Source organism: Bombus affinis, chromosome 15 (assembly GCF_024516045.1).
Source record: "Bombus affinis isolate iyBomAffi1 chromosome 15, iyBomAffi1.2, whole genome shotgun sequence".
Lineage (NCBI taxonomy): Eukaryota > Metazoa > Arthropoda > Insecta > Hymenoptera > Apidae > Bombus > Bombus affinis.
In genome coordinates, this window is record NC_066358.1 from 8,809,169 (window position 1) to 8,827,119 (window position 17,951).

General features: G+C 43.5%; 1 protein-coding gene across 1 annotated transcript in view; it reads left to right on the forward strand.

The window, feature by feature from the left end:
* Positions 1–1,678: 1,678 nt before the first annotated feature.
* Positions 1,679–17,951, forward strand: part of LOC126924684 (insulin gene enhancer protein ISL-1) — a 36,603-nt gene continuing 20,330 nt past the window's right edge. Inside the window, exon 1 of the mRNA XM_050739436.1 lies at positions 1,679–3,619. Within this exon, the coding sequence (XP_050595393.1) occupies positions 3,481–3,619 (139 nt within the window). The 5' untranslated portion in view covers positions 1,679–3,480. The remainder of the gene's footprint in view (positions 3,620–17,951) is intronic.

Genomic DNA, 17,951 nt, shown 5'->3' on the forward strand with positions numbered 1-17,951 from the left:
AAGACACGTCGCGTTTATAGGTATACGCTATCATCGATTTATTTTTCTATTTTCCAATGATTTAGCGTGCTCGTTGGATCGTCTGGCTCGCGCAATAGAAACCCAAACATCGTTCAAAGATACAACGTCCATTTTTGTTACTTGTCCATTTCAATTAACGAAAGAAACGGCGATTTCCGCCAGTTTCGAATCTACGTTCCGTTTCAGACGCAGCCGGCTCCAGTTTAGGATATTTTCGCGAAAAAGCGCGTCGGCCTGCACGCAGCATCCGGTCGGTTTGTTTTCGAATTCTCTTTATCTCGAATGTGTCGATAAATCGAGCGACTGATTAATCGCCGTGGAATCGGTTTAAACGATTAGCGTTAGTCTGCAAATTGTAGCTTCGCGTGGAGTATATAGTTCTGGGAAACGTATTTCGACGTGGATACGGTTAGAAAAATTAGTATTTAGTTTCAGAGCGAAGACAAGGCTGAGACAGGAGGTAGAGTGAGAATAGAAAGCTCGGAAAGCTACGATTCGCTCGCATTGCAAAGCATTTCATCGAGACGATGACAGGCAGGTAGCTTGAGAATGGAAGAGAATTTCACTTTGCGCCGCTGTAGAACATTCAACGTTGTTAATGACGCATCCTCTTTAATAACTCGGTCTATACGCGAACGATTGCACGTGATTAAGGCAAATCGAGTACCTGAAATATCACAAGCTACGCGTACGAGTTCTACGACGTTTCACAATCGAGCAAAGTGATTGTGCGTCTTAGGCATTCGAACAAAGGCAATATCTACTAAAAAATATAAAAGTATGAAAATTAGAGGATATTTAGGCGAACGTGCGACAAACGTATCATTTAGAAAATGCGCGACGAATAAGTAAAACGCGGAGCGAGGTTTCCGGCCAAAGATGTTTAACGTTTCGATAGAGGAGAACTACCTACATTCGTCGAATATTTCGTACGAAGAAGCTCGAAGCGAGGCGCGCCGATCACCAAATTCGACAACGTACGATCGAACGAAACACGAGCGACGAGGAAGACGGATGGAAAGCCGGGGCGTTCGAACAGCTCGGGGAAACAAAGGATTGAAAGCGCGCGGCGAATCGATAAAGCGGCAAGATATTCGCAATCGCGCGGCAAAGAAAACAAGAAAAAGAAAGAAACTCGTTTAAAAGCAAAAAGCTACGAAACCTTCGTCGGTACCGAGATCTTGCCGCGGAAAAGAGCGAGCGGTGCAAACGTCAAAGGAAAATTCAACGAGAAAAAGAAAAAAAAAAAGAGGAAACGACCAGGCAGACGCATAAAAAAGGTAGCGAACGTAGACAGCGGTGAAAACTCGGCGGTGATAACGGGTCTCGCGGACCCGTGGAAAGAACCAGTCTAAATCGTAAAGTGGAAGAAAACATCGCGAGATGGACGTACGCGGCAGAAACTGACGAAGTAAACGATGTTGCGCGAACAGCGGCGTAGCATCTTTTGGTGGCCGTTTGAACGAGTATCGCGTAGAGAAGCGGAGAAGAAGCGAGTCGGGGAAGCGATCGGTGGGTCGCGAAGCTGGAGGACCGGCAGGCACGGCACGGCACGGCACGGCGCGGCGGCGGTGACGGCGGCGGCGGCGGTGGTGGTGGCGGCGGTGTCGGTGGCGGTGGTGGTCGACGTAGGAGAGCCAAGAGCGAGAGGACGGGAGAAAGAGGCGAGATAAAAGAAGAGGAGAGGGTAGGTACGAATCGATTAGGTCTGTCGGCCATTTTGTTGGCGGCTCGAGCCGGCCAAGTGTCCCACAGCTGCCCCCAGGAGGCGTGGAAGCGACGGAGTCGACTCCACCGGGAGAACGAATAGCTCGACGTCGGCGTGGAATCGAGGCTCGAATTCTCGCGAGCGGATAGGACGTGGATGAGCGGGTCGAGTGGTGGGACTGAAATCGGAGTGGGGTCGAAAAGGTCGACCTCGAAGGTGGGGGCATCGACTGGTTAGGTTGGGTTCTATAGGAACCTAACCGGCAGTCAGTGCCTCCTAGGGCCCCGCGCCGTCAGTCTCGTTGGTGTTGCGTCGTGTAACGTGTCCTCTCTTTCTCTCTTTTTTCTCTCTCTCCTCCTTTTTCTTCCTCGAGCCCTCTCCCTCTCTCCTTTCCATCCCCTTTCCCTCGTGCGTATATACTTTTTATTTTTCTTTTTTTTTTTGCTCGTCGTCACGATCAACGCCGTCATTGTCGGTCGCGAGTGATAAGGAAATAATAATTGCACACACGTGCCACTTTCCACGTTTCTCGTCTCTGACGGATGCCGCGCATTCGCCACTTTCTGTCGGACCACGCTCGTCATTCTGGTTAATGGGATAGCACAACCGACGTTCTGCTCCGGAACACTTACTTCTCCACGAGATCGACTAAACGGCACTTCGGATTCCGTCGAGCCGTAGGTCGACGAAGAACGATTCTTTACCGTGGCACAAGATCGACGGAGTAAAGAGTCACGGGGTGCCTAGACCGGTGATCCGCGTAGCGATCGCGTCGACAACGTCTCCCGGATCGGTTAAGAAAGTTCCGCAGAGACGGAATGTTCGCGTGACGGAATGTTTATGTGACAGGAGGACGTTGGAAGAATCGAAGATCGCAATATCCGTCAGACGATATCGCAAACGCCCAAGGAATTTATCGAGAAAAGTAATTTGTGCCGATAACATCTGTGCTTTTCGGTAGTAGTAATCGTTTTCGAGAGAATCGTGGACAAATATCGACCAGGGTAAGATGCAAAGGACGTCGTTCGCCCGGAAGATCGCAAAATGGCGTGGGCTCCGGTAAGCTATCGCTGCGAGTGCGAATCTTCTCGCTGAAATCGTACAAACCCGATTCGATTCGTTCGTTCCGTGGACGAGTGGCTGTGAAAACGAAATTCCACGACCAACATGGTTGCAACGGAATTCGCGCGATAACCAAAGTGCGAGACACAGCGAGTAACGCGAAGCTTCGCGAATTCCACGACCTACGGCTGTTCCGCGGCGGATAGTCGATAGCCGGTGAAAATTCTCGATTAGAGACTCGAGAATGAAACTACGAATATCTGTCGCGACTGACACGTGCAATCGCCAACCGGACGACACTGTTGGATCGGTGAAAGCGGGCCAGAGGCGAAGGAAACTGAACTAAATTCTGTCACAACGCAGCCGATTCATCCGAATACCTTGGACTCGAGCGCAGACTGGAAATATTCGTTCTTGAACGAATTCGTGTGTCGTTCGACCAGCGAATCGAATGTCGTAACTTTGTAAAAAAAAAAAAAAAAAGAAAGAAGTGGTTTCCGGTTCATTTCGTGAGTCGACGATTCCCTTGGTGAATTTGATCGGGAAGGGAAAGAGAGTTCGAACGTCGAGGTCGAGACTTTAGTCAAATTCTGTATAGAAAAGTAAGTACGGCCGACGGTCGTACTTGGCACGAAGGCCTCAAGATTGCTCGAAAATCGTCGAGAGAGGTGCGCAGGGCAGGAAGAGCGATGGAAATCGGGGGTGCAGCGATGCAGAGGATGGCCGCTGCCGGAGGGCCCGGGCCTCTCAGCCTTCAGGGCCCTCCAAGGTCAGTGAAAATCTCACCCGTTAACATACAGGACGAGCCCGGTGACCTCACTTCTCAGAGTACGTATACCATCGGACGTATTTTTATAATTTGCTCGGCTTACGCCATAGATTCTTGCCATTTATTTACAATTGGTAGAAAAATGAAACAGCTTTAAAAATCCCATCTGTTCGGTGTATTTAAATATCGTTGGTCAATGCGTGATGCGATGTCACTGTAAATTTGTTATACAGATACATTTACACACAGGTTGCGCAATTTTTTACCTCGACAAACTGTTTGAATATTTTTACCTTTTATTTGCTCTTCGCTTCGCTTCGTCTTTGCGTGGTCGACTAATTAGGAAAAAAAAAGGAAAAGAAAAATCTAGGTAGATTTGAACAGTTCGATGAAACGGTGGTTCTGAAATTATCCTTCGATCTACGCTAATATTTTAACCTTCGTCTTATTTTGAAAATCTGTAACAGCGAAATAACCGAGTCACGCTGCAAAAATAAAGCGGCTAAACGATATTTTAGTACAGCCAATGAAATTCAAAGACACGTTGGAACGATAACAAGGTGCATCAAACGCTAAATCGATCGTGATTTCTCTAATATTTACATAGATACGTAGCTTCGTTGAAACGACTAAAATGCATAGTAATAATCGTATCGTTGAAGTAACAGCTATACGGTAATTAGAAACGTTTGCAACCATCGTCTGAAACTTTTTACAGTAAATCCCTCGATGTTCGACGTTTCGAAGGTTTCGGATAAAATACAACGGTAAACAAATAGTAAAACATACTATTCGTTTTCGGACATTACGACGTGAAAATAACGCGTCGTATAACGGGAATCGGGTAACGAAGATCGGGTCAAATATTTTCCCTTTGCATTCTCCTTGTACTTTTGTAAAATCCCAATAAAATAGAATTTATATATTATTCGTGTCCAATGCTTACGACAAGCAAATTTGATAGAACTAAATCGTCACGATACGAACCTATTACCTGTCTTGCTTACGTTCTAGCTGCGAGTTTTCCATTGGAAACAAGAACAAACTTCGTATCGCGTCCGATTATTCTTAACGCCCTTTGATCGCGCTCAACGAATTATCGACGCGATACTGTTAAATTATTTCGCGAAATAACATTTTCCTGTCGTCGTTCCATGGCGTACATCGTCGTTGAAACGTTGCGATTCGTCCGGCAAAATAGCGACGGTTCGCTTTGCTAACAGCGTACGTAGAAATTGTCAAAAAATATCGCGAATTCGCGTACGGCTGAATCGAACGAAATACAACGCAACCGGCCGTCGCTTGAAACTTCGCCATCGAGCTGCGACGAATTTCCTTCGATGTTCGTTCGAGGTCGATTAACTTTATCCCGTGCTCGTCGATCGCGACGTGTTTCCTAGTTTCACGAGTATCGGTGTTTTTGAAAATTGAAAAGACGTTTAGAAAATCGATTTTGCGTCTGGATAATTCGCGTTCGTAAGTTACGAATCGACAGCGCGATAGTGCGTTGGCTCGTCTACGTTGTCAATCGTTCGCGATGCCATCCCTCGAGTCTGATCGTTCACGGAAGAATTGTCAACGATTTTGGAGGAGTACCGACGCGAGCAATGTTTCGGTATTCGGCAAGGAAACAGCAGAGGCTGGACATGTCGGTGGTTGAACTTTAAATAGCAACGTCGGTGGTCGCCTTGCTAGCTACGGATTAGATACCCTTTGCAATTAGCCGAAATGTTGAAGTGGTCACCACTTCTAGGAAAATTCTACATTTGATCTTTTTAGTTTTCTCAAGCACTGAAGCCATCGACAGCGTATAAACAATAGACGGGGACGAAGACAGACCATAGACCGTAGACAACGACGATCGCTTCGGGCTTTTCAGTTATAGGGTAACGCTGCTAGCGCGCGGATCGGGACCAGCTCAAATTATGTTCCTACTTGTGCTTACTCTTTTGTATTAACATTTGTATTAACATTTCTGCTTTAAAATTTATCCACGCGTTCCTCTGTTTATACATCTAATAACCTCGACACGAAAAGTGCTAGAAACGAAGGTCTCGTTAGAAATTCCAAACGTTTCAATTCGTTGAAACGAGGGCGAGATATAGGACGCAAAAGTCGAAGGACCGTAAATTGCGTTGATCTCGGGCGAATACGAAAAGAGACGAGGAGAAATCATGGCGAAATGATCGGGATAGGAAGCGATCGAAAAGCTGGAAGAATTATTTCGATTAAAATTGATTGTCATTGTACGAGACGAAACAACGCGACGATCCGTTTATCCATGTATAGATAATATCGCGATATCGAATGAAACCGGGATCCATCAATTAGAATATTTTCCGGAAATTTTGATGCGAGTCGAGGCCAGGCATCGTTCAATCCGATTACCGGTTTCCCATGTTGCTATGTATAAAATATGCACCGACGCAAATTTGCTTGGCCCGGTGTTTTCTACGATTTCGCGTGGCTGTCATGTCCGCGTAATAGCCTTACGTGTTTGACAAAAACAATTTAGCGAAACGCGCGAAATAAAATGGGCATCCTGCTGAATAATTCGTATTTGCAAATTTTCAGCTTCGTGACATGTACGAAATTGAAACCGTGGAAATTTCGTGCGTTGTAATTTTTAATAACGAAAAGTGATACGGTAACGGGGCTTGTGAAATTTTATCGTTCCACCATTTGTAACTTAACGCGACAGCATGTGAATAACGGTTGAAAATAATGGCAGATTCGTTGCTCGGCGGAATATTTTTGCGCGAACGTTACAAAGAGTTCCGATCGCTAATTTTGCTCACAATGGAACCTCTATTATGCGCACGTTTTAGCGATCCAACGATCGCCCTGCCTCGAGATTTTACTACTCGAACGCGGTTTCTTCTCCGAGATACCCAACGATTATACTACACTTGCCGTTGAAAAATTCAGCCACTGTGTCAACCGTGGTCTTCGCGTCTAAAACTTTCACGATGGTTCGTTGTTCTCTTATGGCCTTAAGATTTCCGCTGTTACGTTCTCGAACAATTCGGACAATGTTTAAAAAATTTGCGAACGCGTTGTTTTCCTGTGTCGTTCGGTAACGATACAAACGCGATAAACTTTTCTCGTTAAAAAACGGAAGACTCGCTTTACCGTAACGCGACGTAAAATCGTAGCGGTGACAGGAAAGATGAAAAAAGAAAGAAAGAAAAAAGGAAATCAGATTCGCGTTTAAACGATTCTGTTTAAGATCTGAAAGAGTTCATCGGCAAAACTCGACCCCGTACGTGCATCCTCCAATCAGATAATTCGCTAACACGATCTCATAGCCGCAGAATATTCAGTAGCAAACAACGATTCCACGATAACTTACTACCGTTTCGACGTTACGTCGTGTTACGCCAGCTTGTTTAACATGTATTTTCCGTGTTTCACCAAGGATTATAGATCTCGTACATCGATCGTAATTACCCTGGCGGAACGTTACATCCAGACGTTTATCTCGCGTAATGGCAGCGCTGTTGCATCGTTTATGAATAAGCCGATGGGCGCTAATAAGTTCAACTTTTACTCCAATTTATCCAAGTGGAATAAACGCGCGTTCCGAACAAGATCGACGCTCCAAGACGCGCAATATTTTCTTTCACGAGGACTTTTTTCCATTTGAAGGGAAATAAATTCGACAACGCGAGAGACGCAAGTACGTGAAACGCGTATCTCACACGCGTCGGTGAACGATGCGCGAGGCGTGTCGCAGATTTTCTTAACGGTCGACGCGTTCCAGCGGTCAGTTTTTCGAACATCTGCCTTCCTTAGTTTCGGTTTGAACGGCGAAAGACAAGAAACGTCGGATAATGCGAGATTGGCGCGCGCGATGCGGAGGAAAAGATGGGCGAAGAAACGTAGCTTTAAAGTAGAGGTAAAGGAGATCGGTTGAAGCGTTTGATTTCGAATAACTATTTAGAGCAGCCCGAAAGACCGCGGTCTTATTGTTAGTTCGAATTCCTTGAATTCACTTCATTTGTTTCTACTTAACTGCCGAATAGCCGGCCGCCGAATCGGTCCGCACGGGTGCAATCAGAAATAAACTCAAGCGAATCCGGTCTGTCACCTCGACCGATTTCGCTAGAGACGCGATTTTCAAAACGCTGGAAACCAGCTGCTCCGATCGCGCTTCATCGCGCGTTATAAATCTTTAAAGCAATTTTCTGGTCGCGGAAATTATAGACCAGCGGCTGTTAAAATTCTCAGTTTCTACGCTGGGAATCTTGAAACGCGTATCGTGGAATGCCGAAGGAGAAGCGGCTGTCTGATTTAGACGTAACCTCTCGTGCGCCGCGAATAGTCGAAAAAGACGGTTGAACACACCGGTTGCGATGATCGCAAAGTGCTTATTATTAGGATGTATAAAGTAGCTGAATACTTATTTCGTATTATTCTACTTTTCTTTGTCGCTTGTATGTAACGAATCGCTGGGAATTTTCGTTTATTCGGCGTTCTGCGCTACTGCGGGAAAGTAACGAACGACGTTTATAAGATATTCGTGGCATTTGGCAAGCGTGAACGAATATTAACTTCAAAACATATTTAAACAATGTATTACAAGTGTACAAATTTATTGAATAAATACAAATCTCAAATCCGTGAACTTCCACTACTGTACAAACAAAGCACACATCAATAACGAAGAGCATATTTGATTTCCAGGATATTCATTTTCACCTAGCAACGATTAATACCACTACCTTTCCTACGATCGTCTCTTTCGTTAAATCGCTTCTGTCTCGTTAACAAAGCTCGCAAAGAAGTCTGGAAATTGTTCCATCGAATAGATGCGTAGCGCAGCGCCAAGAGGAAGAAATCGACGATCAATTGTCACCGAACAGAACGCAACTTGCGTCAATTTTAATTAGCGGTTAATACATTTGCATGATTAGACCCTGAAAGTTACACGGTATCGGCATTCCATGCATCGGAAACGACCACGACATTAATGCTGCGATTTCTCTCTCAATCTCTCTCTCTCTCCCTCTCTCTCTTCCTTTCTCTATCTCTCTACCATTCACCGATACGTATAACTTTACCTGACGTCGACTTTAAATATTTAAATATCCGTCTTTCTGTTCTACCTTTCTTGCTCTCTCGCTCTCTCTTTCTCTCTCTTTCTCTCCATCTTTTTATCTCTCTCTCTCTCTCTGTCTCGTTTCCATCCGATATCAAACACATAATACGTAGATTGATAAACGAAGGAACGACGCGAAATTATATTTTTATAACGTACATTGATCGTGAAGTAAAAGATTCGGTAAGGTATGCGTACCGTAGTGACTGGCTCGAGTAATGCATATTCTAGAATCTAGAATGACAAGTATCATGTTGTACATTATCTGGTGTGAATAACATATCGATATATGTACAGCGTATAGTATCAATACCGAATAGCGCATACTACGCAATAATCTGTTATTATATATAGCATAGAGTATAAATAGTATATCTATTATCTTGCATTCGATGCGAACATCATGCTATATTCTAATAGGTATTTCATAGATTTGCTATGTACTTTGCATTGTAAATAGCATACTATCGGTCAATATCGAATCTATGTGATGTAATATTACGTAGCTCGTAACATAAATAATGTACTGTCGCGGCATATTCCGTGTGAACGATGTACTATGTGCTATCAATTGACATCAACGAACGATATATTAGCAATAACGATATATTACATATAATAGTATGTACCTATTGCTATTATTGTACGTATATCACGATGATTATATACTATGTACATTTTTCCGCGTAGTTCGTTTCCCATCGTTATTTATTGTTTATCGTTTAGGTACGTTAACGACGTAATTGTTATGAATATAAAAATTCGAAAAATACATATTCAATGGCGTGAGATTTACAAGTCAAATTGGAAGAAAAATTATTTTAATCGTTTCATTTTTCTTCACCGTAGAGAGAATTTTTTACTCTAATCGGAAACGGGATTTAATTATCTTCGTTCATTGAGTCGCCAATATTCGGAATGTCTCTATATATATATATATAAAAAAGAAAAAACGTAACTATACGGAAAAAGCGCGAAACTGCCGTTCTTTCGTATCGTTTCCTTTGTTCGAAACAGTCTTTCGTATAATTTACATCAACTGACGTTGCGACAAATTACCAATGACACAGCCTTCGCGTGACATTGTTAAAATAATCTTATACCTACTTATAACTTTGAAACAAATGTCACATACGTAAAACGTGACGTTTTTCGAATAAATTTCGTATCTATATAGAATTTGGATATTTCACAGCCGAAACGTATTTCAGTTTCTTTCGACTTTTCCAAGAAAGGTGATTCGGCTATGCTTATATCTAGGCTGATGTAATTAGCTATAGTTAAGATTATTTCAGGTTGTCGGTACAATTATACGCGCAACGTGTACAAACTGGAACTTTCGAAAAGAAAACTGCAACGAAAAACGTTCTGCTAGAATAGTATGGTTGGAAGAAACCGAGTTTTGAATCAATTACGAATAATTAACGGTACAAACGCATAACGATTTCTAATTATAATACCAAACTAGTTTATATCGACGATAAGTACAGCAATACCGTAAACAAGCGTATCTATAAAGATTGAAATAGAGTCACGTGGCGCCGCTGCACGATACAATAACAATTACCGCACAGTCGTTGCTATAAATATAAACTGATAATCAAAAAATGATCGTTTCCGTATTGTCACTTGTCATTGTTGTTGAAAATGTATAGCTGCGATCCGAAGAAAGCGCGGTTCGACGCGTATCGTCTGAACCGAATAGTCGTGGAATGACAGAAAGGGTTTCTCTTACGATGGAACTATATAATTCTGAATATAATTCTCTAAGACTACTTTTAAGACTACGTTATTTTTACGAGAGTGAATATAAACAGGCGACATTGGACGCGCGAAATTGACATTGCGTTTAAATTTGACCACGCGGGAAGAAGTTCTCGTCTTCTAAATAAAGAAATCGCGGCCACTGCCGGCTGATGCTCGTTGTCGGACAAACCATTCCGAGTAATTCTCGGGAATCGCTTAAAAAAACAATTGCCTATAAATCGTAGGAACGATAAAATCCGCGTGAAACGACGAATACTTCGATGGAAATGTTCATAGACGACCGCATGATTTACCGATGAAGGGCACCGTGCGTGTCACGGAGCGCGGCCAGTGCTTAGAAAAGGATAGACGAAGGTTTAGGTGGAAATCATCAGCCGATTAGAGTGCAGATGTTCTCGTACGGAGATTATAAGCCGTTTCCACCCTCTGCAACGTTCTGGCCCAGGGTCCTTGGTCGTATGGGGCCGGTCCAAAGGGAGGAACAGCGATAGCTGGATGGGGCGAGCTTGATTGAATTATCATGAGTGTTTGCGGAACGGCGGCCTGCAATTGAATTAGGCCCGGCTCTTTTTTCTATCGGCGTACGTAGACATCTATCAGTGTCTCTCTAGGAGCCCTTGCTTTTAATGTTAATCAATGCCTTCGCCTCGTTTCACCGGAACGATCGACGTCCCTCTGACTCGCTGCTGTTCTCTAAATAGCGAACGACGCATCGACGAGTCGTACTTGCCACCCTTTGTCACTCTCTTTCTCGATACATATTTTATCCCACTTTTCTCTATTTTATCATCTCGTATCTTTTTATACTTTTACTCTGCGCTTCGTTTACACTTGTTAGCCACACTGTATACATATAGCTATCTGCGATACAGGGTGGGGCGATAATCGTAGTACAAGCGGACAAGGGGGTGATCATACGCGAACAAACAAATTGCAAATATAGAATAGAAGCTTTCCGCCTGACTCTTCGTATCCGAGGAGATCGAGTTTGGAAATTTGTCGAGTATACATCGAATCGGTTAAATACTAGAGCCGAGTAAACGATTCACAGGAGATTATAAAGGAAAATAAGGTACAGAACGAGGAACAAAATTTGCCCGTTTAAGGCTTCGTTCTCGAGGAAATAAAGTTTAAACGCGTTTAATTGCGAGATAGACATGTACACGCGTATCATAAATTCTGTTTCACGTTTTTCGCTGATCTCCGAACGTGATTCAAATCCCCGTCGATTATTTGCTCCTCGTTCAGTCCGGAATTAGGCAAATTGAAATACGCTCGTCAAATGTTCAAGGTCGATTTTCTCAAAAACGAAGCGCTGTACCAAGCCTTTCCCTTATTTTTTCACGTAGAGTCACCGTCTGCCCGATCGTAGTACTATCACCGCCCCGCTCTGTACAAAGTAACTCGTTTCGTCGTTCTCATCCTCCGAGTTCGTTAACTCTGACGAATAAGCGCGTAGCTACAAAATCGCTTTGGATAAAAATGTTTCCTGGCTCGAAATTCTTGCTCTGAAAATCGTTGATCAGGTCGACGTTCGTCTTACGGCAGAAGGTACCTTCGTTTTATCGCACGTTGCGCATAAAGTCCGCGAGAACAAATTACACCTTTGCTCGAAACTATCGATAAAAAAAGGTTGTTAAAAAAAGTGAGAAGTCGTTGTAAAAAGGAAATAAAAGAGGCGTGTGACGGCGATCGTGACTCCTAGTGATACGTTGGAACATGTCTAACGTACGTTTGGCACGATGCCTCCTGTTGGAAGAGTCGATCGTAACGAGGAAGAAGAAAGGTAGATTTCGAAATGGAAAAGAGCCTAATTCTCTGTTAAATAATTCTGCAAAATCTAAATACGACGAAGTTACGAGTACCGCGAAATAAAAGCAAAACGAGTAGAAATATTATTGTACGCTATGCTATTTTAACTTCTCCTTCGTTCGATGTTAGAAACGCTTACATCGAACCTGTTCAAATTTTCTACTTCATTGACGCGATGATAAACCTTCGGGATAATCGAGTCTTTTTTCGACGTCATCGCGTCTATATCGAATTAAACCGTCTGCCAGAGCGATGAAATCTGGCGAACAACGCGATAATCTGTGTTCGTCGTGCGATTTCGAAATCCATTATTTTTCGTGAAAATCGGATTTCCTTCGTGCTAATTCGAGAAATCAGTCGCTCGGAGAAACGAAACAGAGATCTTTTTCCGCTCTGTGTGCACATCAACTTCTATTATCTCGATACCGTAATTCTTTGTCGATGAAAAATATATAATATCTATGGGAATGAAGAGATCAAGCAGAAAATAAGAATATTTTTATTCGTTGGGAATTCAGAAATACTCGCGTATCTGCGAGTAACGTTCATTTTAATGAGATACATCAGCGTGTACGTACAAAATAGTTGATTTGCTTCGGTGATCTAAGAATAATCTCCGAACGATTGATTAAGAACACTTTACGATAAGATTTGAAGTAGAAAGAAACTGGCACCGTTTTACTGACAAATCTAAAACGAAATATAAGGGTATCGTATTATCTTTATATACACGTTCGATTTAACATTTAATTTGCTAGTACCGTCGTTGGCTCTTCTTTGGCAGTAATTATATTCGTATCGTGTTGTATTTTCCTGTCGCGTAAAACAGAAAATTCGCCCTAATTAAAATGCCCGTCGTTCGTAAATTAACAAATCGAATCCACAAATATTCGTTGGGAACGGAATATCGAGGAAATAGTACGTCGTACGATGCTTCCAAAGTTCAATCAATTACGTCAAATCGAGCGATGATTGGACATAAATGAGAAACCAGCCGAAACTTTGACTCTACCCAAAGTACGTACTTGTCTCTTAGAAAAAAAAGAGAAAAAGAAAAAACAGAAAATTAATCGTGACGTCTGATCGAAGTCGAGGATGAGATTCTTGTCACTTATCGGACAGTCGGTCAATTCGTCAACCTGATAACAGCGATGTTATCGAGCGTCCGATACTGGAAATACTTTTTCCTTGGAAGCGGTGCGTCTTTGATCTGCCGAAAGCACCGATTTCTCCACGGCATTCGTAATACGCGAAGGATGTCTCCGATTATCGATAACTCTGTGTACAAAACGATTAGACATTACAAATCGAGAAATGTCGTTTTTTTCCATATCGGAGATTATGTGAACGAGCCAGCGATTTCATCGTTCTGTTATTCCGATAATCCCGGAATATACACACTTCCGTCAATATCTATATAATTTGGAAATATTAAGAAACATCAAGAAGGGTAAACGGTTACTCGTATGTTAAGCTTTTCCATTCTATCGAATTAATCGTCAGCGATAATCGTTTGCGAACGATCGCGTCGACTTCTTCTCTCGTCTCGATACGTCTCGTCTCGGGTACACGACTTGTACTTCGTACGTTCTTGCTCGATCTTTTCGAAACACGTGGCGCAACGTCGAACAATCTTCTTCTTTCAGCGAGAAGAAGAAGCAAACGTGGCAAATCTTGCCACTCGTTCTTGCCGAGTTTTTAGTAAAATCTTGGAAATTGTTGACTGGAAATTTCATCGAGTCAACAACGAACGAAGGAAAGAAAAGCAAGCGTAAGTCGTAGCCTCGTATCTACGTGTGGCGTAGGAGAAAAGGAAAGGAAATGAAACGGAAGGACGATGGTCCGTGCTCGTTAAAAGCGACTAATGACAGGACCAAATCGATCGCGTGTCGTAAACCCGGAGCCTGGCGCCGGCGTTCGGGCCCGGAAAGCTCGGCTTACAATGGCCGCAAAGAAGGTCGCGGCTGGCGGGAGTCTCGTCAGGCCTTCTGGACATCGTTCTCTCAAAAACAGGCAAATGGCCCGCCGATGACCATAAGCTGTAAAACCGTGTCGGGATACCGGTCGATGAGCCATCGTCAAGGTCTGCGCCTTGTCAGCATAGCTAATTTCGTAGGGAGAATTAGGAAGCCGACCCTTACGCTCGTGGATACTACTGTGTAATCACGCGGAACGAGACGCGACCAACATTCGGCCACGAATGTCATTTGGTATCGCTGCCGAGCATGTAGCTCGGTAATTTGTTGGGTGCTTTCGACCGATCGAACAAGATGCCGGCTTCGGCAAATTTTCGTCCCCCCTCCCTCCGACCTTTGAATAAATTTCTTCGCGCGTTTTTTCGCTATCTTCCTTCATCGAGCGACGAATGCTTCGCTTCGCCGGTTTGTACGTTTGCACGAAAACCATCTGCTCTCTCCGAGGCTGCATTTTTTCACGAGATGAAACAAGTCTCCAAGTTGGTCCGAGCGGGCGCAGAATGCAAATCATAACGGCAACTTTAAGAATATTCGAAAGGATATGTAGGTAAGTGGTACGTAGATATCGTACGTAAGTAGGCGCGTACGTTAGTTTGGTAGTGGGTTTCCAAACATAGAGCGAGCATTCGGTTTACATACGGCTAGTATTTGATCCACGGAAGCGAACAATTTGATTTTTTAACGTTAAATGTAATTTTCTAATGGATTCGGACGCGGCGGGAAAATATTTATATTACGTTGGTATTTTCATCTTCGCAATTTTCTTCCTCGCGTCTCGTTACCTTCGATGAATTACAACCAAAAGAACCTTTCGAATAGTCGTAATTTTCTTACTGCAAAAGTACGTAACCAAGCCGCCTTTAAAATCATCGTGATTTTACCTGCTTGATTTTATGCGCCATAAAATACTTCGGAACTCGGATCATTAAAATATCATAATTTTATGAGGGATTACTATATCGTATTGGAATAAGATACATCTGTAGATACATGCGACTCGTGATCGTTTAGAAACAGAACGTAAGAACTTCCTTAATCTCGGTGTTCAATAAAAATTACTTTATCAGTTTCTTTTATTAATTTTGTGGTCTATCAGCGGCTACAAGTTATTATACTCGTAAAAATTTGAAGGATATCCTTGGAGTCGATGTTTTCGCAACCAATCGCATCGATTATGTTACCGAAATCATCATCGATCATGTTATGAAACTTCGTAGGATCGGAAAGATTGGTGCGTGAATTTTTAATTCCATCGCTTCGAACTTTTAAAATAAAAACCGCAACAGACCTTTCCTAGATAAAAGTCGATTTTTCTAAGATATTCCTATCGTTGCAAGATCGATCGAAGGAAATGAATGTTGGAAAAATTGCCGCTCCTTCGTTCCGTTGGCTAACAAGTCAGGTGTACTATTATGCACTGTTAAAGTGCCGGCATAGGAGGAAGTGGAGGGGATAAAGTGCAGTCGGAACATGAAACGATTAGGATCGGTTCTCGAACGGGTAGGAATCACGTCGGCGTCGATCCACCCACGTCGCGCTTATAAATATTGACAAGAAAATTTGTACCGGTGTGTTTATTTCCCTTGTTCTTATTTTATGCGACGAGCGGCGAATAAAACGAGAGAAATACAATTCGAGAATTTCGCCTTTAACGTAATGTATTCCGTTCCAAATTGACTTGTTCAGAAATGTTCGACTCGATGTTCCGAAACACTTGGTAATTTATTTTCGATACGTATATTACGCGCAACAATTTCCTACATACGGAAAACGAGATTGTTAAAAAAAAAAAAAAGATGGATTAACAAATATCTGTAGAGGATTCGTAGAGAATTGGTAAATAGGTAACGAGAACTTGCCGTTGCAACCCGTCAAGTATATCTGAAATAATTAAATAAATATAAATAAATAAGTAAGGTCGTGAGACGCTCGTACAAACGTATTCGCTAGACAGTGTATAATCGCTCGCAGATAACTCGTAGATGCTGATAGATACTGGGTATATACTAGACTCTTTTCGGTTGCGTCCGTTCGTTTACTCTGGTCGGAGGAAAGTCGGAAAATTCAAATTTGTCTTTGTTCGACGGTTGCACGTAGCGGCAATATTCTTACGCCTGGAATTTATTTATTATCACATTACGCGTATTCTAACGATCTTGATACTCCGAGGCAAAATAACAACATGATTTAAATTATCCTCTACTCGTGTGCCGCTACGTATCGATGAATAATCGACTTCCGGAAATTGCTTATCCGGGACAGAATCTAACTCTCGCGTACGAAAAATTTACGCTTCGCCGTGCTTTCTCGTCTTGTCCCATTCAGCGAACGCATCAACGTAAAAAATTCACGCGTTTGCAGCGAAATCCCAGCGCAGCAACCATCGACGACAGCACTCGTCACGCGATTCCACGAAATTACCGTGGCGAAAGATAACGGACGAATCGCATTAGTGGCTGCAGAAGGATCACGGAGAGGCAAAACTCGCGTCCCTCTGGGAGGATCCGTCGCGTAAATCGCAGAGTCGCAGCCGCAATGGCGTAAGGCCAGGTCAGGCAAACATTATCCGCGCGGTTTCTCGAACAAATCGAAGTACAGCCTCGAACTCAGATAACAGGGAATAATTTGGCAAGTCGACGCGTCAAAGTATAAATACGGGTTTTTCGTGCGGCCTTTCCGCGAGCGAGCGAGCGAACGAGCGAGCGAGCAGCCAGGCCGGATGGCAGCCGATTCGAGGAACCGAGCCACAGTCACACGAATTAGAACCTGCTCTCGGCCGACACCGGGGCGCCGGGTGGATGCAAAGGAATGCCAGTCGGACTGATAAAAGCCACCAACAACACCTACATAAATTTCGGTCCCGGGGATATCTAAGGACGACCTTTCGTTCATTTAAGCATACATCCTAAATTTAGTGGCGGCTACGGTGTGCCGTATTGGCCTCGTCGGATATGGGAGGCGCCTGGTTTGCGTGCAGCAGCTCGTTGCTCCGTCGCGACGCCGCGTCCACGTTCCTTCGTGGACGTTATCGTTATCCTGACTCTGGCCAGCTTATTATTCCAGCGAATTGTTTCGAGCAAAGGTGACTCGCGGACACGGGAACACGCGATCACGGTTTCATGTTCGTTTTAAGCGATTCCAGATTTTTCGTGGCGAAGATGACGAGTGTCGATGACTTCTCTAAAAACGATCTTATCTACCAGTTTTCCGTTGTGAAATACGGTTTGCGAAATACGTTGACGCGTACGTTCGATCGCGATACGTAGGTATAACGAGGCAGTTCAACGCTGACAAGGTCCAGGATGGTTTTACGCCACTTCGATTAACCGTTCAATTATTCGCCCGTTATACGTCGCTGGATACAGCCGCTCTGTCTTCTAACCACTGTCTTATTACCAAAATCGTAACGCACCCTTCCTCCCGTTAATATTTCTAATTAGTATTCGATCGGAATACGTTTGCCGGAATATACGACGAAACGTTGATCGATGGCAAAACGGCATATTTAACGGTAAATCGAAAGAAGGTATTATCGTGGACGAAACTAGCTGTACAAGATAATCGAAAAGACGATGCGTCTGAGAATCCGGTCTTATCGTTACTCCGGATAGTCGGTTTAAAAATGATATTGAACGAACGCATTTTACGCGCGCACGAGCACGATCACGAGCATATACGGTATCCGGAGTCGAGGCTGGAGGTATCCGGAGTCCGGACTCGCGACTTGTAAGGTGC